Source organism: Sciurus carolinensis, chromosome 18 (genome assembly GCF_902686445.1).
Source record: "Sciurus carolinensis chromosome 18, mSciCar1.2, whole genome shotgun sequence".
Taxonomy (NCBI): domain Eukaryota; kingdom Metazoa; phylum Chordata; class Mammalia; order Rodentia; family Sciuridae; genus Sciurus; species Sciurus carolinensis.
The window spans coordinates 27,545-51,162 of NC_062230.1; the positions used below are offsets into that span (position 1 = coordinate 27,545).

Consider the following 23,618-nt stretch of genomic DNA (forward strand, 5'->3'; position numbering starts at 1 on the left):
GGACGAGGTGGTCTTGTTTGTATGCAGCAGACAGAAAGGACTGGGGCTGATCACCCTGGCCCAGCTCACAGGCAGTGGGCAGACCAAAGGTGCTCAGTCTGCCGACCCTACCCTCTGAGTTCCTGTGGCGACACTCAGATAAAAGCTTAATATCCAACCCAAAACTCCAGAGCCTGCCTCAGCCACATTGCCAGGGTGGAGAACCGAGCCATGAAGCAGACAGCATCTAATGTTTCCCCAAAACTGACCTCAACAGCAGTAGGAGGTGTAGAAAAAGAATTCAAAGGCACTCTCAAGAGCAGTGAAGATAAACTTTCATTTTCTCTTCCAGCATCTCAAGATCATGAAAGTAATCAGTCCTGTCCACACACCCCAGGAAAGAGCTAAACAAACTAGAATCAACCAAAAATCAACAACAGGGGAAACTGAAAAATACACAAATATGTGGTGCCAAATGCACTCATGAACAATTAATGGGTCAAAGAAGAAATCTTGAAAGAAACTAGAGAGCAACTTGAGACAAGTGGAGATTTAAATGGCAACCAGAACTTATGGGATGAGACAGCAGAGCTGAGAGCTAAGGTCAGGGGAGGTGAGAGGAGAGGAGGGTGTGTTTCCTGGTAGCCCCAGGACCTAAGGTCCAACAGCAGAGCTGAGAGGTAAGGTCAGGGGAGGTTAGAGGAGAGGAAGTGTGTTTCCTGGTAGCCCCAGGACCTAAGGTCCAACAGCAGAGTTGAAAGGTAAGGTCAGGGGAGGTGAGAGGAGAGGAGGGTGTGTTTCCTGGTAGCCCCAGGACCTGAGGTCCAACAGCAGAGCTGAGAGGTAAGGTCAGGGGAGGTGAGAGGAGAGGAGGGTGTGTTTCCTGGTAGCCTCAGGGCCCCAGATTCAGCAGCAAGAGTGCTACTTCCAGCAAGATAGTGTGGAGGGCATCCACTCAAGTTCAGCAATGAGCCCAGAAAGAGTCCTAGAGACACCAAGGTTCTGGAGCTCCGAAAGATTCCCTGCAGAGGGAGAGGGAGGAGCCAGAGAGAGAACAGCTCTACACCTACATTTGGCACAAGAGAACCTGTGGCCCAAGAGGCAGTCAGCCTAACAGATGCAGAGGCATGCAGTCAGGGGTGACTGAAGCATCCGTCTCCTGGCTTGCAGGGGGGCTAAGACAGTGGCCATCCTGAAGTGACTGTGCCACAGCCCTCTGTGCTGGATCCTGGGGGTCCACGGAAAGCAGAAATATTTGAGAATAAATCTAACCAAGGAGGTGAGACCTCTACAGTAAAAATTATACAATACTGAAGAAAGAAATTGAAGAAGACCTTAGAAGAGGGGAGGACATCCCATATTCTTGAATAGACAGAATCGATATTGTTTAAATGGCCACACTACCAAAAGTAATGTACAGATTCAATGTGATCTCATGAAAATACCAACAATATTCCTTACAGAAGTGGGGAAAGCAGTCCTAAAATTCATGTGGAAGACCTTTCCAGAATGGTTAAAGTAACACTGAAAATAAGAGCAATTCTACAGACATCACAATACATAATCTCTAATTACAGTACAGAACTCTAGTAACAAAAACAACCTGGCGTTGGCATGAACACAGACATAAAGACCAACAAGCCAGAATAGAAGACACAGAGACAAACCCACATAGATGTAGGCACGTCATCCTTGACAAAGGTGCCAAAAACATGATGAAGAACAGACAGCCTTTGTAACAAATGGTGCTGGAGAAGCTGAACATTCAAATATAGAAGAATGAAGTCAGATCCCTATTTCTCACCCTGCACGAAAGTCCCATCAAAGTGGACAGAAGCTGAGGGATTACACCAGAAAGCCTGCAACTGCTGGAAGAAAAGAGGGTCAACGCTGCATCATATTGGCACAGGCACCAACTTCCTGAACAAAACCCATAAAGCCCAAGAAATAAAACTAAGAGTCAATAAGTGGAGCCACCAAAGTAAAAAGCTTCTGCACAGCCAGGGAAGAATTAAAAATGTGAAGAGAGAGCCAACCAAATGGGAGAAAATCTTTGCCAGTTACTCTTCTAATGGATTAAAAACTAGAACACAGAAAGAACCCAAAATTCTTAAAACCAAAAAGAAAAAAACCTGTTCAAAAAAATGGGCAATGATTTTAACATACATTCCTCTAAAGAAGAAATGCAAATGGTCAACAAATACATTTAAAATGTACAACATCCTTAGCAATGAGGGAAATGCAAATCTAAACTACACTGAGATTTCATCTTACTCCAATCAGAATGGCAATCATCAAGAACACAAATAACAGATGCTGGCAAGACTGTGGGGTAAAGGTCCACAGGTACACTGGTGGTGGGACTGCAAATCAGTACAACCTCTCTGGAAAGCAGGTTGGAGATTCCTTAAAACACTAGGAATGGAACCACCATAAGACCCAGCTGTCCCACTCCTTGGTATTATCAAAAAGAACTAACAGCGTGCCCTCGCACGCCAATGTTCACAGCAGCACAATGCACAGTGGCTGAGCTAGGAATCATCCCAGGCCTGTCGACACATGAATGGATGAGGCATTTGCTGGTAAATGAATGGAACTGGAGAATATTATGCTGACCTAAATAAACCAGACTCCGAGGTCAAAGATCAAATGTTTTCTCTCATATGCAGAAGCTGGGGGGAGGGAGTAAAAAAGGATGGTCTCACAAAAATTGAAAAGAAACCCATAAAGTAAAGGAGTGGGACTGAGAGGGATGAGGATGGAGGGCGTGGGGAGGTACTAAGGATCACAATCTACCAGACTTCATATGTTCACTCTTAATATGCCCCAATGAACCCCACTTATATACAAAATTCTAATGCACTAAGTTTGATAACAACCACAACAATGATAATAATAAACAGCAAGGTGGAGGAAACAGATCAGGGAAGGAGGGAGGGAGGGAGACCGACCGTATTGGCGTGCACATGCATGATGCGGCATGCGGGATCCCACTCTTAGGTAGACCTCCAATGCACCGATAACACACAGTCACAGAAAATATATCAAACCCACCTGGCTGTGCACTGATAGATGGAAGCATAAAGAAAGAATGGTATATATCCTTAATAAAATACTGTTCAGTCATAATAAAAACTAAGATTCTGCCATTTGCAGCAAAATGGGTGGGACTGGAAAAGACTACCTAAAGTGAAATCATGAAGCCACAGAACAACAAGTACTATGTGTTCTCTCTCAAACTGGAGGCAAATGGTGATTCCCAGAACCCAAGAGGGGTGGAACAGATTTAAAGGTGTTCAATAATGGCTACCAAAATCCAGTTAGACAGGAGGAATAATTTATGATGTTACATATCACAATGGAAAAAAGAATGATGTAAAAAGATAAAGTATTATTACAATTTACCATAAAAAGAAAAATTCAATCCAAAAATGAGCAAAGGATCTGAATAGACTTTTCTCCCAGAAAGATTCACAAATATCCATGAGCCTATGAAAAGATGTCTGCATCTCTATCTTTAGGAAAATGCAAATTAAAGCCACAAATGATATCCACTTCATTCCTAATGGCATAGCTATACTAAAATCAGACAGTGTCAATCAGGCAAGGGAAGGAAGGGACCAGAACTCCTGGTGGGATTATAAGTGGTACAGATACTTTTTAAATCAATCTAGCAATTCTTCAAATGACTGAACAGTTCCAACAATTCTGTTACTAGCAAAACATAGACCCAAGATAAATAAAAACATTCCCACACAAATACCTGTACACTGATGTCTATAGCGACATCTTTTTAATAGCCAAAATGTAGAATAAAGTCAAATATCCATTCAACTTGTGAATGGGTAAAAAAATGTGCTGTATTCATACAACGATGTTTGGCCACTAAAAAGGAATGAATTAGTGATATGTGCTACAACATTGGTAAACCTTCAAAACATCATCCTAAGTGAAAGAAGGCAGATACAAAATGACATGTGATTCCACCCATAAAATGTCCAAGCAGAGGAATCTGCCAATGGAAATACAATGTCAGTCAGTAGTTGCTCAGAAGTGGGCAGGAAAGGTCAGCATCGGGGAGCAGGTAGAAGAGGTGACAGATGGGATTTCTTCTTACAACCATGAAAATGCCCTAATCTGTCAAGATGGCTGCAGATATCTGCGAGCAAACTAAATGTCTCTGAATTGTAGACTTTAAATGGGTGAACTGTGTGGTATTGAACTAAAATTAAATAAAGATGTGAAAAATTGATTGATTCTTGGCAAACTTTTTCAAATTCAAGAAAATAAAACACATCCCCACAATGGATTTTAGAAAAAAAATATATGATTTTTCATGTATATATGACACATGATTCATTGTCTGTATCGGCTACAGGTAAAAATGTATTTCTATTAGCATAACAGAAATCATACTTCATTTAACACAGAATTAATATTCAACAACTAGGAACTTACAGTCAAGTTTGCTTGGACGGTAGGTTCTTCGTCTATTGGGAACTGATAGATCTGGATGTCATTGCTAATCAATTCATTCATTATCTTACTCTTAAACTTCTGTAAGTCATTTTTAGAAATTGTATCTGCTTTAGCAATCAATGGTACGATGTTCACCTATAAAGAAGGAAGACAGAATTCAACCTTGAATATCTGTTGTTCGTCCTGTATTTTTTCACAGTCCAAATCTCACAGGCTCTGGAAACAAATCTGTGTAACTAGGTAATCACTGGCTGTCAATTCTTCCTTACATAATTGTTTCCCAAAGTCTCAATTTTACTTCTCTTCTAAACTCTTTTACACTCCCAACATATTTGAAGTTAGTGAAATTTAAGCAATAGAATGAGATGGAATGCTTATTTCATTATCAATTTTATTTCTTATTAAACAGAGTTAAAAAAGAGCAAGAGACTTTTCATCAAATTTGAGGAAAAGATGGAATTTTCCTTTAGCTGTCAATCATGCAATCACCTACCCCCTACATATAAATTGATCAATCTCCCATTTTTTACACACCCTTGTCCTACCTAGATGCCCCTGAAGATAGATTTGCTTATATTTTCTAAAGACCACCTAAAAATAAAATAGATTCTTTTAAAATATATTTTGGTTATTGATGGACCTTTATTTTTATTTATTCATATGTGGTGCTGAGAATTGAAACCAAAGACTCACATATGCTAGGCGAGTGCTCTACCACGAGCCACAACCCCAGCCCATGAATATTTTTTGGTTACCAAACTTCAATGGCTAACTTGTGTGTGTGTGTGTGTGTGTGTGTGTGTGAGAGAGAGAGAGAGAGAGAGAGAGAGAGAGAGAGAGAAAAGACCTAACAAACATGTATATTTGCAATTTGCATAAAGAAATTATTTCCACATTTGAAGTTAAATATTTGCATATTTGAGTTTGAATTTTTACTAAAAGCATTTTTCCTAGTTCTACAAAATGATCACAACTTACTTCCTGCATTTACATTTAAATAAATTTTGCAGAAAATAGCAATATGAAAAATTCAAAAATATATTTTATTACTATTAAAGTGTCTTGTTAAATTACATCTGCATATGGTACAATCTATATAGTATAAATGAACGAATATCAGTTTTAGGTAGATTGTTTGTTTTGGATTTCTCAAAGCACTTCATTTTTAATTCCGGGGAAAATCCAAGCTTTTAATATTATAACATAGATGTTCAAATTTTTGTATGATTTCAATATCCACAAAGAAGATCCTCCAGAGTAAATAGTAGATAATTGGTAAGGTAGATTCAGGTGTAAAGTTCTGGAATTATATTGATAAGGAAACTTGGAAAAGACATTTTGTTGTGACAGTAAAAGATCCACATATAAAAATGGAACTTTCTGTGTCAGCAATTCCCAGGTGTTTATATTTGGTGAAGAAAACACATGATGGCACAGAGAATTTTTGTTAAACATTTTTAGTTGTAGATGGACACAATACCTTTATTTTGTTTATTTTTATATGGTGCTGAGAATTTAATCCAGTGCCTCACACATGCTAGGCAAGTACTCCACCACTGAGCTACAACCACAGAAACTGGCACAGAGAATTTAAAAACTGGAAGGAAACACCAGAGATACACAGACATCTTTTCCCGTCTGTTTATGCAACCATCCCTGGAACAGCTAGGGATTTGCCGTACCTGTAAAACAGCCTGACATAACAGATTACACTACAAGGTTAAAAAGAAAATGGTGTCCTAGACTACGAATGTACTATTCATCAATACAAGGAGGAAGATCTTAATTTAAGCAAAAATTTAATTTCTTTGAACTTGATGTGGTATTACATACAAATCCAGACTGAACAATACTTAATAAAAGTTAAGAATTTTTTGATAAAAAGGAACCCAAATTTAGGGACTTTTCTCTGATCAGGTGGATAAAATGGAAGACGCCACGTTTTACCAGAGCTGAGTGAAGAAGAAAACCTGATAATGTGGCAGCTTCGTTCAGATGTATACTGGCTCTCCATTAAAGAAAAAAAAAAAAAGTACAGACATACCTTTAAACTTAATACTGTCACACGAGAATTATATAAATAGTGCAGAGGAAGACTTGAAGCCACACCTGCTACCAAGACAGGGTCAGGTATTGAAATGGAATGGCTTTTAATTACCACCCATGATTTAACCCCAGCCACTCAAGACAAGGTCACAGGAAGTTAACAGAGTAAAACCTGTGTTTAAACCCGCACTGAGGGCAAACCCTGTGGGATCTATCACTTATTCATCCATTTGCCATACTTGGGGTTGAGCCCAGGGGTGCTTTTCCACTAAGCTTTGTCAACAGCCCATTTGTATTTACTTTAACTTTGTCTGAGACAGGGTCTTGCTAGGTTGCCCATGCTGGCCTCAAATATGCCTTCCCGTCTCCACCTCCAGAATCACTGGGATTCCTGGTGCACTGTAATGTATAAAGCTGCTCCCCCGCCCATCAGGTGCAGTCATTTTCCCCACCTCTCAACCACTTGTCAATCTGTGAACATCCTAGCTAGCTATTGGTTTATCAGTCAGCTTGCACGTATCCTTCTCCGATACTGGTCCCCTGTTAGCCCGGTGAAATTCAGCTGTTTTACTGTAGCTTCCCCGTCATCTTTTCCATTCTTCTTCTGTCTCTCCTACTCACTTTTCTGTATCCTCCTGGCTTTCCACTCTCTCTAGCGCACACCCTTTCTTTTCCTTTCTCTTTTCCTCTCATTTTCTCTCTTACCCTGCAGGGAGACACTCTGTTTGCTTAATAAACTCCCTTATGTGATTTCCCGTGTCCAGCGTGGTTCCGTGGAAATTTCCTTACACGCACCACCAAACCCTGCAGTGTTCTTGGCATGTACGTTACATGTCTTCCGTAAGACTACAAAGTTGTATGCTGTGGGTTTTATATTCATTTGATAAAATGATTTTCCATGCTTTTAAACTAAACTATGAAAAACTAATAAATTGTCAGAAAATGTAATCAAATAAAAAGAGTTTATAAATGTCCTCAACACTTTTCAGACTGTCAGCATGAAGTTCACACGTGCCCCAAGCTCTTGCTAGAAAGAATCATGCCTTTTGGTTCTTTACCTCCTTTCTGAGGTCCACGTTCCTGCATTCTGAATCCTCTCTGTAAGTGCTTGAGTCCAGAATCACAAAGCTGCATGCTTCACACAAGCAGTGGTACCAATCAAAGACTGCAGGACTGTTTTATACCACCACACTGTGAACTCAATTTCAAAAATGTGGCAAGCAGACAGGATCCAAACTAGCATTTAATCACAGGAAAATATGAACTAAAGCTTCGTTTTGTGTTTTTATATGCATCTCCCCTTCGGTTTACGATTTTGGTGGGTTTTTTTTGTTTTGTTTTTGTTTTTTGTTTTTTGTTTGTTTTTTTTGTTTGTTTGTTTGTTTTTTTGCGGTACTGGGGGTTGAACCCAGGGCCTTAGGGCTTGTGAGGCACCGTTTACGATTTTTAATTAAATGTACCTTGAATGTAAGCTAAGGTGGCGATCTATCAAATGTGGAATTTTCTCTCCCCACTACATGCACATTCTGCAGCCCCGACACTGATTCTCAGAATGTGACAGTAAATCATAGATAAAGCTTTAAAGAGGTGATGAAATTAAAGAGGCTGTTATGACCCAGTGTGACTGATGTCCTTCTAAGAAGAAACTTGGACATATAGACACCAGCAGAAAGAGCGTGTGATAATCAAGAGGCGGCCACTTGCCAGCCAAGAAGAGGAGTTTCAGAGGAAGCAGGGTTGGCTGACATCCTGGTGGGTGGTGGGTGACCTCCAGGATGGTGAGAAAATGACCCTTCATGGCTTAAACCAGCCTGCAGTGTTTTGATACAGAAGCCCAACGAAACCGACACACATGCTTTAAAAGAAACAAGATGCTTGCCTCCATGTGTCAAGCTCTGGGTAGGATTCTCACCACCACTTACAAATCAACGAATAAAATAAAGGTCCATCAACAACAAGAAAATATTTTTAAAAGTAATAAAACGTTATTAAAATACTTTCACATGTTACAAAACAGCATGCATTTACATGTCAATGCTTCAAAAGGTTCTTATCTCAAAATAAACGTTAACCCTGGAAAGCCCGACGGAGCTGCAACACACCTTGCTGTCGATGCTCTTCATGGTCAGCAAGTCCAGAGACTTGAGCGAGTGTCCCGTGGGGGATATGAAGTACAGGCACACGTGCACGCGAGTGTCGTGGTACTCGAAGAAGGAGCGCTTGATCCTCAGCTCCTCCTGGAGAAAGGCCTCAAACTGGGCGTCGATGTAGTCCACCACCGGCTGGTAGCTGAAACACAGTAATGCAGGCACAGGATTGTCGGGGTTTCCGGAGCCTCGGGCATAGTCAAGATGGCGCCTGGCGCTGGGCAAAAGCGGCTAGCTATACAGTAAACAACCAGCAAATTCTGATGAGTGGCTAATTGATTAGAGCATGCCTCCCTCGCTTAACTGTTCTATGCCTGCAGCTGTCCGCGCGTTTACCTCGTGTACTCTCCCCTGATTGGTTGAAGTGTATATAAGCTTGGCGTCTTCCTGGGGGAGGGGGTTATGCAGAAGAGAGTGCAAGAGAGAGGTGGAAGGCGGTCGCAGAAGCGGATGAAAGCAGGAGAGTGCAGAAGCAGCCGAAGCAGGCGAGAGCAGAGTGAGAGAAGGAGAGGAACGGCTAAGTAAGAGGGAGAGAGGAGAGCGCAGGAGGGGGAAAGTGAGAGAGAGAGAGTAAAAGAGAGAGGGACAGAAAGGAAGGAAAGGAAGGAAGACCGTGCACAATAAACTTCTGAAGCTTCAGACGTATGTCGTGTCTTTCTGCGGCCAGAAAGGGACGCGGTGGGACGCGATACAGGATGACGGAGAGGCAGGGGCCAGGTCCACCTTCCACCACGGACCAACAGCTACGGTGATTCTAAATCTACCCCACGGTGATGAGAACAGGGGTGTGCATCCACAAGAAGGGAGTCCACTGCGGGTGGACCCAGGGGCGTGGCTCCATGGCCGAGGGCAGGGCAGGGTGGGCTCTGAGTTCCATCCCCAGCTTCAGAAGGTGAAGCAAAAAGATCACAACTCCACACCAGACAGGGGCCCCGTGCTTTCCCCTGTTTAAACTGAAAAACGATCTGTCCATTCAGTGCAATCCCAAACAAACCAAATGTTTACGTCTTTACGTATCTAGAAATACCAAGAATGCCAAGACACGCTGAAGAAAACCAAGACAGTCTTCAGAAAGCAGGTCTTCCTTGGAAGCCAAAATGTTGGCTCAGTGTGGTACCAGAGGAGCATGAGCTGGGGGCCAAAGCAAAGGGCAGCTTGGGCGGACAGAATGGCGCACCCCAACCGAAAGGCGGTTCACGCTGAGGGAAATACCTGGAGGAGTCGCACTTGCTTGGTGTGGAACTTAAAAGGGCAAGCACAGTAAATAAACCAGGGTGACCCAGTCAGAAGGGAGTGAGGGAAGGCTTCCCCACAGACCAGGAGTTCGGAGACACTTAGGAAATGAAGCAGGTGCCAGTTTGGAAATGGACCGGACCCACATCCACAGTTCTTCCCTGAGGAAGATGAGAAGGCCTGACCACCCTGACCGGGAAGATGCAGGGGAATTATCTTCAACCCTCCTGCTGAAATGGGAGAAAATGCCAGGCTACTTTTTATAGTTTTGTGTTTGGGCATCTACCTCTGATGAAATATGCTATTACGAAATAAATAAAATCCCAGAAATGTTATAACTGGGGTGAAAATAAAAATAAAATGAAATTTACATTCTCTTTTAATATATCAACCAGATTGTGGGAGAAATAGAAAATGGGCTACAAAATACAAAAATAAACCTATTTTATCAAATACATGATAAAAATGCAGAGGAAGGTATTGGGACGGAAAACATAGCAAAGATGTAAGACAGCTTCGTCTGAACACAGTGTAAAAATAAAAAGAAGTGTAAATGAATACCATATTCAGGATCTTCACATCTCACAGGAAAGGACTAATGATTTTAACACTAATTTATATGCATGTTAGAGTTCAATGAATAAGTAAATACATCAGTTTTAATTTTGCCATATAAACGAGTCTGGCTATCTACCTACCACATAGCATGAGGACCCTGGGAGACAGTATTTCATGATGCACTTGGAGTTGGCTGACAGCAGCTCCTAGGGTTTCCTCACGCACACACTAACTATGTGAGATGACTGATTGCATTGACTCTTTCAAATGTGTGCATATATCAATCACCAATGTGTTTGATTTAGCTATAAATTAGTTAAACTCTGTTGAAGGATCTGCTGGAGGCTGCAAAACCCAGCAGCCTTCTTCCTACAAAAGGAGCCAAGACTACCCCAGCCCAGTAGTGGGAACTATGCTACTGCAAAACCCCTCACACCAGAGCCACCACTGCTGTGGCCCCACTAACCCATCCATCCCTTTGCCTTGCTTACCACAGAACCCCTCTCAACCAGTGTACCCCACACCAAGGAAAGTCACCACCATGCCATCCACCCTGGCTCAGAGCTGCGAAGAGCCTCTCCACACCCCAGGATCCCAATCAGTGCTAATCCTTGTCCCTCAGAGCCTGTGTTGGTGTGATAACCCAACTCCCTAGAAACAGGTCTTTGAGATACACAGTGTCCCTCCTGAGACCAGATGTGACCCCTCATCCTCAAGAATCAGAATTGGGACCTTTCAAAGCAGCACATGTGAACCTCAGATTCTGAGCTACTAATATACATTACCTCCCCCAAAACTGAGGTCCTCTCAGTGTCTCACCTTACATTCCAAGGACTAACAGAGGCACCCTGTGTTCTCAAGGACGATGTTATCACCACACTTGCTTCTTATCCTCAAGACATGAGGCCCAGATATTATCACAGATGCTGGATATTGACAATCATCCCTGTGATCTGCCTGGAGACTACAAAACTGAGACGACAGTAGCTGCATACAGACCACACCTGCACTCAGCCCGGAGACTAGAACACTGAGACCACAGTAGCTGGATCCAGGCCACACCTGCACTCTGCCTGAGACTAGAACACTGAGACCACAGTAGCTGGATCCAGGCCACACCTGCACTCTGCCCAGAGACTAGAGCACTCAGACCACAGTAGCTGGATCCAGGCCACACCTGCACTCTGCCCGGAGACTAGAGCACTCAGACCACAGTAGCTGGATCCAGGCCACACCTGCACTCTGCCCGGAGACTAGAGCACTCAGACCACAGTAGCTGGATCCAGGCCACACCTGCACTCTGCCCGGAGACTAGAGCACTCAGACCACAGTAGCTGGATCCAGGCCACACCTGCACTCTGCCTGGACAGTAGAAATCGAAGCCCACCATAGCTGATTCCAGCAATGCCATATGCAGATGGAGCAGGGATGGGAAGGACCCAGCAGAAGCGGAGAGGGTGGACACCTGAGCTGGACAATGCAGAGAAAAACTTGCCCTGCCCACAGGTGAAACCTGCCCTGATTGGGGCCTCTGGACTCCAGAACTGTGGGAAATGGGTTTTTGTCTTGAGCCTCTTATGTGCGAAACTGGATGCAGTGCTCAGGCGACTCCCCCAGGATGTAGTGAGTCTTACTGCAGCAGACCCACAATGGTAAATCAAAATGCTCTCAGAAAACCTAACCACTGCACTGACACTCCTTCTCCAGATACCAACGGCTAGTAAGGCAGCAGCCACCTGCTTTAACCTGCCTCTCATGTTCACCTGCTCTGAAGCCTCACCCAAGCCATTGTCCCAGGTAAGTTACAATTTGAGTATCTGTTCAAAAACAGCCTTCGACCCATGGAGTGCTGGTGAACATGCGACCCTGGAGAGAAAGATGCAGATTGGCAGAACTCGCCGACTCTGCTGCGTGATGATTTCAAGCCCCTGACTTGTGCCACGGAGGGCAGAGGAGGGAGGGCCCACTGCACTCACCAAGAGCACACCTTGGCCTGGCACAGCCGGGCTACGGCCAGCACACAAGCCAGTGGGAAGCAAGGCTTTGTCTAAAACTAACTGGTACTAACTCACATATAAGCATTAATGAAAAGACATATCAGAGGGAGTAGGAATCTACAATTCTATGCTATGCCGCAAGGTATTTCCTCCTATAGGATCTCCTATAACAGACATTAAAATCTGGAACAACACTCATACATTGATGGTGGGACTGCAAATTGGTGCAACCACTCTGGAAAACAGTACAGAGATTCCTCAAAAACCTAGGCATTGAGCCACCATTTGACCCAGCTATCCCACTCCTTGGCATATACCCAAAGGGCTTAAAATGAGCATACTACAGTGATGCAGCCACATCAATGTTTATATCAGCTCAATTCACAATAGCTAAGCTATGGAACCAACCTAGGTGCCCTTCAATAGATAAATGGATAAAGAAAATGTGGTAAAATAAAAAATAAAAAATTTTTTTAAATCTTTAAATAAAAAAAGAAAATGTGGTATATATACACAATGGAGTATCACTCAGCCATTAAGAATGACTTTATGACATTTTCCAGTAAATGGATGGAGACTATTATGCTAAGTGAAATAAGTCAGTCCCAAAAAGCCAAAAGTCCAATGTTTTCTCTGATATGTGGAAGTTAACCCACAATAAGGTTGGAGGGGTGGAGAATAGAAGCCCAGAAGGTTCGACAAAGGGGAATGAAGGGAAGGGAGGGGGACGGGAAAGGAAAGACGGTGAATGGATCTGACACAGCTCTCCTATGAACATACATGAATACAGCACAGTGAATCTCACCATCTCATCCCCAAGAAGGGGTCCTAATTAGAATAAGATGCTTTCCAAGCTGTGTATCAACTGGATTCTGTTGTCATCTATGACTAAAAGCAAGTTGTAAAAAATAAAGTAAAATCTGGTACAAGTATAAGAAGTCTCTATAATGCCAAAGGAGAAAAAGGAAAGACGTAAAACTTGTAGAAACTACACAAACAAATTTTTGCTATCATCAATTCAAAAACCTTATAAAAATCAGACAACCAGACATATAAACATATCCATTCCATAATTTTCCTAATTGGGAAAGAGTCAGTGCCCTGAAGGACACTGCAATGCAGTCCAGACGAAGAGAAGCCCCCGTACCCCAGGTCCACCCACCTGGCCTCCTTGTTGATCTGGTCCCCGTAGCCCACTGTCTTCACCACCGTCAGTTTCAGCTGCACCTTGCTCTCCTGAAGCTCATACGTCTGAATTTTGAGTCCAACGTTCGAGTAAAAATGTGAGGATTTTTTGTCTTTCAAATTCGTATTAAACAACGTGTTAATCAGTGTTGATTTTCCAATTCCAGTTTCTCCTATAACCAACAGAGAGAGGTCATCACAGTGGCACAGGATGGGTCAGTAGAGACCCTGAACCCCCAGCAGCTGGAAGGGTCCCCAAGCCCCAAGAAGTCAGCCTCAGAGCCAAGCAGGGACGGTGGCCAAGCTGGGAAGGTGGCCAGGTGGGAGAGGGTGGGAGGGGGTCAGGAGATGGGTGGGAGGGGGAGGGAAGGGGGTCAGGAGATGGGGTGGGAGGGGGAGGGAAGGGGGTCAGGAGATGGGGTGGGAGGGGGAGGGAAAGGGGTCAGGAGATGGGGTGGGAGGGGGAGGGAAAGGGGTCAGGAGATGGGGTGGGAGGGGGAGGGAAGGGGGTCAGGAGATGGGTGGGAGGGGGAAGGAAGGGGGTCAGGAGATGGGGTGGGAGGGGGAGGGAAAGGGGTCAGGAGATGGGGTGGGAGGGGGAGGGAAGGGGGTCAGGAGATGGGTGGGAGGGGGAAGGAAGGGGGTCATGAGATGGGGTGGGAGGGGGAGGGAAAGGGGTCAGGAGATGGGGTGGGAGGGGGAGGGAAGGGGGTCAGGAGATGGGTGGGAGGGGGAGGGAAGGGGGTCAGGAGATGGGTGGGAGGGGGAGGGAAGGGGGTCAGGAGATGGGGTGGGAGGGGGAGGGAAAGGGGTCAGGAGATGGGGTGGGAGGGGAAGGGAAAGGGTGGGAAGGGCTGAAACAGGGGGAAGGGGTGGGAGAGGGTTGGGAGTATTCTACATTGTATTCACATATCAAATCACAACATTATATCTATAAATGTATATAATTTGTTAATCAAAAATAATACTAATCTTAAATAAATAAAGGGTCCCAAATACTCGAACGACGAATGCCCCTGGAAGCAGACATGCTAGTCGTGACTCCTTCATCATTGACACAGTAGAGGAAGAAAATAGACCAGGCCTATTGCAAGATTTTGAAAAATTCTGAAACATTTAAATAAAAAAGTCTAACATAGGCCAAGAAGCAGGAAACTGATTCAAAAATATCGGAATGTTCCTAAGATGATGTCTGAGTTGAAATGAGATGAGAAAAGCAGAGCTGGGTCAGACGTGGGACCAGCACTCACCCACACACAGGATGTTGAAGGAGAAGCCCTGCTGGATGGACCTGTTCACCAGCTGGTAGGGCAGACACTCAAATCCAAAGTGCCCGATGGTGGTCAGGCAACGGATGTTCTCTTTTTGCTTTAAGAAAGGAAAGATTTTAAAGTTGCAAATTAGAAGAGGAAACAAAGCCATCTGGAAGAACAATAATAACAATAAGTAAAGGACACTAGAATTATCACTTGATTGTCATGCCTCAGACAAGATGCAAATGTATTCAGCAAGTTTGTGCAAAAGGAAGTCTGTGCAGAAACACCGATATCCCACGATTGTTACAAATAAACTAAATCTATCTCCAATTACAAGGAGGGCATCTTTCTAAATTTAAAAAGAAATAGGGAAAGAAGCAAATGCCACAAGAAACCCCAATCTGTTATTCTAAAATAATTTCATTCTATTTAAAAGGAAAACTTTAAAATTCTTTTTTTTACTTTCAGTGTGTTGATATGTTAGGAAAACTTAACATGCTAATACATGCTAAGTAACCAAAATCAATTTGAAATTTAAATAAAACAAATCAAATAACTTTTGCTTCAAATGGCCAGCAAGGCAACTCAGTGCCTTAGCCACCCAGGAGTGCGCCTGTCTCTGACCACCAGGCTTCCTTTCCTGCAGATATGCTCAGGAGTGGACAGCGGGGTCCTGTGGCAGCTCCGGCTCCAGCTTTTGGGGCATCCATTGGGGACTGTTCCAGTTCCCACCCTCCCCAGTCTTGGAGGCTTTGTGGGCTTTTGATAGCCACTATTCTGGCTGGGTGAGATGGCGTCTCCTGGAGGTATTGCTTTGCATCTCCGCGACACCTACCAATACTGGGTATTTTTCAGATATTTATTGGCCATTTGTACTTCTTTGCTAAACTATTAAGATCATTTGCCTTTTTAAAATTGGATTATTTTGGGGAGATCCAAGATGGCGGACTAGAGGGAGGCTGCGTTCCTTGTCGCTCCGTAACACCAGTTTCAAGCAGAGGATATCTGTTTCTCGGTGAGGCAGTTTTTGCTGCTTATCGATCCCCGGGTGTTTACCCATTTGTCTGCTGTGATCACCTGCAGTCTGCCAGCAAATCTACGCCTTTTTTGAGAGCAGATTGCTCACTGTCAGGCATCTATCATCTGCCATTTGCCTGCCTCTCACCTGTCCATTGCCTGCCTTACTCCTATCCATCACCCAATGCACGAGGTTCACCTCCCGATCGTCTGACAACAGTCAGCAAACTGATCTCCGACCGCCAGGGGAGCACCAGCTGCCTGCTACTGCCTGGAAGTTCACAGTTACAGTACCTGCAGGTTGGATTACACGTGGCTGCCGCCATTTTGAGACAACAGCCAGGCCCCGTAGGACCCCTGGCCAGACTGACTGAGCCCCGTCTCCAGGATCCCTCAGCTTGACCGATCACTCCCTGCCTCTGGGGCCCTCACATCGACTGACTGCTCCCTGCCGCCAGGACCTCCAGACCAACTGACTGCGCCCTATCACCGGGATCCCAGACCAACTGATTGCACCCGACCAGGATCCCACAACCACACCAAACACACCGGACCTCCAGGACCCCTGCCTGACCAACCGCATCCCACCTCCAGGACCTCCAGCTGACCACGTCCACCCCTGAGCTGCAGCTCCCGATTTGCCAACACATTTTGAAGCCAGAGCGGCCATCTTGAATAATCCTGGAAGCAGTAGCTCCAATCTTTGGGTGGGGCAAATCCCATCCTGAGACGCCTGCTGGAGGCTTGAAGCTCATTGTCAGGTACCTCTCATGCATGAGGCTACTGAACACTGGGAGGTTTCATTACTATATGACTGTTATACTGTAGATTTTCTTTTTTCTCCTTATTGAAAATTGGATTATTTGTTTTTTGTTAAGTTTTTGAGCTATTTTTGTGTTATTGACATTAACTCTCTTTTTTACCTTTTTTAATTTGTAGTGGACGCAATACTTTTATTTATTTTTATGTGGTGCTAAGGCTTGAACCCAGTGCCTCACGCATGCTAGGCAAGTACTCTGCCACTGAGCCACAACCCCAGCCCAGACAGTAACTCTCTTGGATGATTATCTGGAACTACCTTCTCCCATTGGTTGTGCAGAAATTTTAATTTTTTTTTTTTTTTTTTTTTTTTTTTGGAGTGGGGATGGAATAATTCAAGGCGCTTAACCACTAAGCCACATCCCAGCCTGAATGAACATCTTGAAGTGTTTCCCCCGTGTTTACCTCCAGTAACTACCTCCAGTAGTTTCAAAGTTTCAGGTCTTAAATTAAGGCCTTTGATCCATTTTGAGTTAATTTTTCTTCAGGGTGACAGGGGCCAAGCTTCAAATCCACCTTTCCCAGAAACGTGTCCTTCCCAGTCTTGTGGCCTCTCTGAGACTGAGTTGTTCTGGGTGCACAGGTTGATTTTGGGATTCCCTAATCTGGGAATTCATTGGGCTCTGGGCCTGTTTTTATGCCAATACTGCACTGTTCTCATCCTGTGCTGCCTGGGCTGGGTACCACCACTGTGATGGACAGTGGCCACCACAGAGGGGCATCAAGCTTTGACAACCACAACCGGCCCTGTAAGGGCCCATGTCACTTCCAGGCCTGAGGCAAGGGTGTCAAGTTGGATGAATTTCCTGTCTCACAACCATTTGGAAGTACAAAAGATCCTGGATAACTAAAGTAATCTTCCACAAAAAGAACAATACATTATTTCAATATACACAGCAGAGGCCCAGTAACCAAAAGAGCAGGATGGTGGCATAAAAACAGACACACAGCGCAAAGAATACAGAAATGAACCGTGCATCTGCCCTGACCCTTTACAAAAGTGCCAAAAGCATACACTGAAGAAAGCACAAACTGTTCACCAAATGGATATCCACATACAGAGGATGGAAACTTGACCCCCATCTCTCCTTGTGCAGAACTCAAAACGAGTCAGACATAATGAGATGCAAAATGCTCGAAGTCCTGTAGGAAGACAGAATGAAGATTTTCGAAACATGGTACAAGCACTGCTTTTCTGCATAGGACAGTCAAATCACAGAAGCAAAAACTGACAGAGTTATGTTAAACAAAAAGCTTCTGCAGAGCAAAGAAAACAAGGAGGGCAGAAACAATCTACAAAATGGGAGGAAATATTTGCCAACTCTTTATCTGACACAGAGTTAATATCTAAAGTATACAAAGAACACAAAAAATTAACAAAAAAATCAACAATCTAACCAGAAACAAGCAAATGATATTGGCCAAATTATACGTCACACTGAGTATTGCATGCATGTGCAAATATGCAATAACGAATCCCATCGTATGTACAACCATAATGCACCAATAAAAATGCAAGGGAAAAAGAAATAAAGTGATTAGAAAAAATAAATAAAAATGGGCAAATGTTCTGAGCAGACACTTCTCAAAGGAAGAAATACAAATGACCAATAAATATATGGACAAGTACTCAACATCATTAGCCATTGGGACAATGCAAATCAACTCTACAATGAGATTATCATCACATCCTAGCAAAAAGGGCTATTATCAAAATACAGCAAATGCTGGTGAGGATGTGGAGGAAAAGCAGCATTCACACTCCACTGGTGGGGATGTAAGTTGGGTCAGACACCATGGAGAACGGCTCCTCAAAAAGCCCTTCCACCTGATTCAGCTGTCCCATTCCTGGCTTATACTTAAGGAACTGAAGTCAGCAGACCAAAGAGATTTCATTACATTACTATTCACAACAGCTGAAATATGGAATCAGCCAGGGTGCTCACCTACAAATATGTATGGATGCAGGAAATACAGCATACATACACAATGGAAGATTATTTGGTCATAAAGAAAGAAATCGTACCATATGTAGCAAAATGGATTGAACTGGTGGACATCATGTTAAATGAAATAAGCCAGACACCGAAAGATAAGTATCACATGTTCTCACTTATATGTGCAAACTAAAAAAAAAAAAAAAAAATCAACGTGAAAGTACAATAGTCATTACTAGGGCCTGGGAAGCATGTCAGAGGGGGCAGCTGAGGATGAAAGAGGGCAGATGGATATGATCAGTTCAAGTGTGCATTCATAGAAATATCACAGTGAATGCCACTAATAGGTACATTCATGACATTGGTATGGGCAATGACTCTCTGGCAAGGGCCCCAAAAGTATAAGAAGAAAAAGCATAAATGGGACTATATAAATTAAAAACCTGCACAGCAAAAAAAAAAAAAAAAAGAGAGAGAGAGAGAGAGAGAGAGAGAGAGAGAGAGAGAGACAACCTGCAGCAGGATGGGATAAAATATTTAGAAACTACCCACCTGACAAAGGATTAATATGCACAATATATAAAGAACTCAAAACAATAATCAAGTAACTCAATTAAAATGTGCAAAGGTATAAGTAGATATTTCCCTCCCCCAAAAAAAAAAAAAAAAGAAATACAATGACCAACAAATACATGAGAAAATGCTCAATTTCATTAACCATCAGGGAAATGCAAATCAAAACTGAGATATCCCACCCTAGTTAGAAGGACTATCACAAAAACAAAATGCTGGTGGGCAACCTGCTGTCAGGTCTTGTCTTGCTCCCACAAGAGCTCTGCTTCTATTCTTCACCCTTGAATAAATCCTACTCCTTTCACTCTTAAAAAAGTGCTGGAGAGGAAGTGGAGACAAAGGAAGTCTCACACGCTGACGGTGGGAACGTGGATCTGCGCAGCCATGATGGAGAACAACATGGATGTTTCTCAAAAAAAATAAGAACAAATCTGCATGTGATTCATCTCTCCCGCCACCAGGTCACTACCCACAGGAGCTGTGGTTACACCCCAGAGAGCTGCACATCCATGTCTGCCAGGGCACCATCCACACAAGCTAAGCTGCCGAATCATATCAACAAACAAGTGATAAAGGAAATGTATATCTGCACAGTGGAATCTTCCACCCCAGAAAATGGAATGTTGTCATTCAGAGAAGAATGGATGGAACTAGAGGACCTTATGTTAGAGAAATAATCTAGACACTGAAATACAAGTAGCACATTCTTTCACATGTGATAGCTAAAAAAGAAAAAAAGAAAAAAAGAAAAAAAAAAGTCAAACCTGAACATGTAACAGTGGTCCCTACAGGTTGCAAATGACAAAGGAGAGGTCAACAGAGAAAGGCTCAATCAGATGAAATATCACAGAGAACACAGACCATAAGCAGGGGGGCCGCCATGGGCTGAACCTCTGAAACTGAGCCAAATAACCCTTTCATCTTGTAAGCTGCTGTTTTTAGGTGTTTTTTCACAGTCACATAAAGCTGACTGGCACACCTGTTGGTAGGTTCTGGAATTTTAATTTGTTTTTCTTTGATTTTAATTAGGAATGGTTGTTTGTACTAATAAGGTCAACATATATGAATATACCATTGTGTACACTCACAAGAAATTAATTTTTAAAAAATCACTAAGGGTAAATGGCAGAGAGATCAGTACAGAGAAGGGAGGGGCAGTGGGAGAGGGAAGGGGGAGGAGAGGTGCTGGAGACTGAATTAGAACAAGAGATAGTCCATGCTTTTATAATTATATCAAGATGGATTCTACTGTCACGTATAACTAAACAGAACCAATAAAAAATGAAAAACAGTGTGATAAATATTTAAACCATCATTGAAGGTCTAGTCAATATAAAAGCCAATTCATCACCACACATAAAGCCTTTCTTGTCTAGAAGAGAACCAGACTACTCGGTCAGCACTTTACACCATCTTGTTGAAGGACAAGGGCAGAGTTGCACTGGAAAGATATACTTAACTATATCTTCATCGTTCGGTATTCGCGAGGGTACGCGCCTGGGTTTTTCTGCCATGCCGGGCGGAAAGAACTGAAATGAAAAGACAAGACATTTCCAAGTTTGCTCACCAAGGTGGCACGCCTAGTACCCGAGAACAAGGGCGCCAAGACGGCAGAGCAACTGACGACTTGGCTCCAGTGAGGCTGTCTTGCTGGACAGGCTTGCACTTAACAAACACCAGAGCAGCCAGCGCGTGCCTGGAGGAGAACGTTCAGGCACGACCAGAAGCACGCCAGGAACGCCTGGCGCACTTTTGAACTCAAGAGGACAAGGACCGTGCTTTTCAACGGACTCTGGTGATGAGAAAGGAAGATGGAGAACCTTGCTTTACCATGTCTGGAGTGCTGGGACCTCTTAGGATTGCTTCTCCTTCCGACTCCCCGGCGGCCAGGGTGTCAGAGCGGCCACAGCCGGAGACTCAGAGCACAGAGCTTGCAAAGGCCCAGGTGACCAAAGCTGCCTCACCACTGGGAAGCACCTGAGTCACCCACGCTGAGTCACCCGTGCTGTGCTGGGGGCCGCGTCCTCACCCCTCTTAGTGCTGACATGTTCGCCTTGGTCCTTGTCCTGTGGCAGGCGAAAACGCCACATGCAGAAGCACCAAATGACTTACCTGCCCAGAGCTCCGGGTGTGCAGTGCAGCAGACACTGACTCCACAGCCGACAATCTTCCTTCTGCCCGCAAAAGTGACCAGGCTGATGCTGCCTGTGTTCGCAACAGTTGGGAACAAGGAGGGGAGAGACAAGGACAGGCTGTGCCAGTCTGCACAGCCTCCCTGAGAACGCTGTGCTACCCTACTCCCCAGCGGCACAAAGATACTCACTGTGAGATACATTTTAACAAATGTGGGTGAAACAAAAAGAAAAGCAAACTGAAGAGCCCTGGACCACAGCCTCCTGCCCAAGCAAGGATCATCCACTTCAGTTTAGAAACCGGCCCCACTTTTCCTGCCGCTCAGTAGGGTTCTCTAGTTACAGCACTCTCTTCTGCCTCGTGGTTTGCTCTAATCTAGTGTCAGAAACTTACTGCTAGGCAGTGCAGTGATCGCCAGTCCTTGCCTGGAATGGACAATTAATAGATATGGAAAATGAAAATATCCCCAAGATAGTGAGGCCTGGGAAGAGGGAGTGAGAAAGGCCAGGCACTGACAGCCTGCATCTCCCAGGACAGGGGCCGGCTGCAGACGGGGAGGTGTTTTGTCACCCCTAAAGTAACGTCTCTAGGAGACCTTCCTCTCCTTCAAAGTAAATCCTCTCCCGACGCTGCCCACAGACCCCCGGCCCCAAAAGTCCAAATTCCTGAGTGCCCAAGGAAACAGATATGCTCACTAGACCACCCCTCAAAATGACCCAAATAAACCCAGTCCCTTTCTTTGTTCAGGGGTTCATTTCCCACCAGGAAGGTGGGTCCACTGGTCCATTTCATCCCTGTACCCCCGTTCCAGTGTGAAACTGTTCTTGAATAAACAGCTGAGACGACTCGAGGTTTGCATACTTTCTGGTCTTTTGCGGTAAAATCAACAAACTCTGAAACCACGAGAGAGAGGTCAGAGGTTGCTTCTTAATTTCTTTTATTTATCCTCTTGCAGAGTTTGAAGTAACTGCAAATCTGAAAGCCTCTATCTCTGTATAACTGCTGATTTGGGGACACGTCTAAAAAAGTTTGAAGTAACTGCAAATCTGAAAGCCTCTATCTCTGTATAACTGCTGATTTGGGGACACGTCTGCTAAAAATGGCTTGAAAAGTAGAAATGCAAATTATCTTGTTTGAAAGTGCAATTACCAGTGCATTAGAGAATAGAGGTGTTCTCTCACATACTTCTAGGGAAGTTCTCCAAGCATGGTCCCCGGGCACCAGGGAATCCCTACGATCCTGTCAGGGTGCCCATGAGGCCAAGGTTTCTCCTAGGAAGACGAGGATGTGGCGGGCCTTCTCCACTGGGCTGAAGTGTCACAGCTGGTTCAAAGACAAGGATGGATGAAATCACACTCACCACCCCTTGTCACTCACAGCACACCCAAGAGCAGGAGAATGCCAATCACCCATGAAGCATGCACATCAGGCTAAGTGTGACTGACTCTGAGAAATAGTGACACCTTTCTCACGGACCATTCTAATCACAGAAACAGCAGACAAGCACTGGTTATGCGGGCTCAGGTATTTCTAAGACGGTTTCTTGAAAATTCGTTGTTGATTTGTAACATCAAGGAGAAAAGCTGCTGGGCTGGGCTGGGGCTCAGAGGTAGTGCTTGCCTGGCACGCGTGAGGCCCTGGGTGTGATCCTCAGCACCTCATAAAAATAAAATGAAGGTATCGTGTCCACCTACAACTAAAAAAAAAAAAAAAAAAACCACAGCACCTGCCCCCACCCCACCCTGACCTTGCCCTGAAAAATGAAAAGGAAGTCTCCACTGTGATCCAGGATGGTGGAACGCAGGCACCCAGAGTTGGCCTCTGCCTCCACAGAGAATAAACCAAGTAACAAATGAACTGACACATTTTGAGGTTAGTGACCGGTGGGAGGACAGGGAAATCAGCAAGGGGGAGACTGGAACCTTGAAAGACTCAGGAACAACATCAGAGAAAGAGAAACAAAATGTCCGGCCTCTGATACCCAGCTCACAGCCAGAAAGAGGAGGCCCCCCTTTGCAGGGGTGCGAGTGAAGGAGAGGGTCCCTGTGAACTTCCCAGTCACTGGAAATGCCACGGTTTTCACAGTGGCAGCTCACTAAAGCAAGTCACCTGAAATCTTACTTGGGAAAAATAGCTGACATCCCGTCCTACGAAACGCCAGGGCTCTGTAGCCAGAAGTCACGTTGAGCAGAGAGAACACCTGAACGGGGACCCCACTCCTGGTCAGAAACCTCCACAAAACCCACTCCGGAAACATGC

General features: G+C 44.3%; 1 protein-coding gene across 1 annotated transcript in view; it reads right to left on the bottom strand.

Moving 5' to 3' along the window:
- The window catches only part of Septin14 (septin 14), a 41,821-nt gene extending 26,691 nt beyond the window's left edge, over positions 1–15,130 (bottom strand). Inside the window, 4 exon segments of the mRNA XM_047533552.1 lie at positions 4,438–4,593; positions 8,607–8,793; positions 13,602–13,797; positions 14,875–15,130. Coding sequence (XP_047389508.1) covers positions 4,438–4,593; positions 8,607–8,793; positions 13,602–13,797; positions 14,875–15,046 — 711 coding nt within the window. The 5' untranslated portion in view covers positions 15,047–15,130.
- Positions 15,131–23,618: the final 8,488 nt, after the last annotated feature.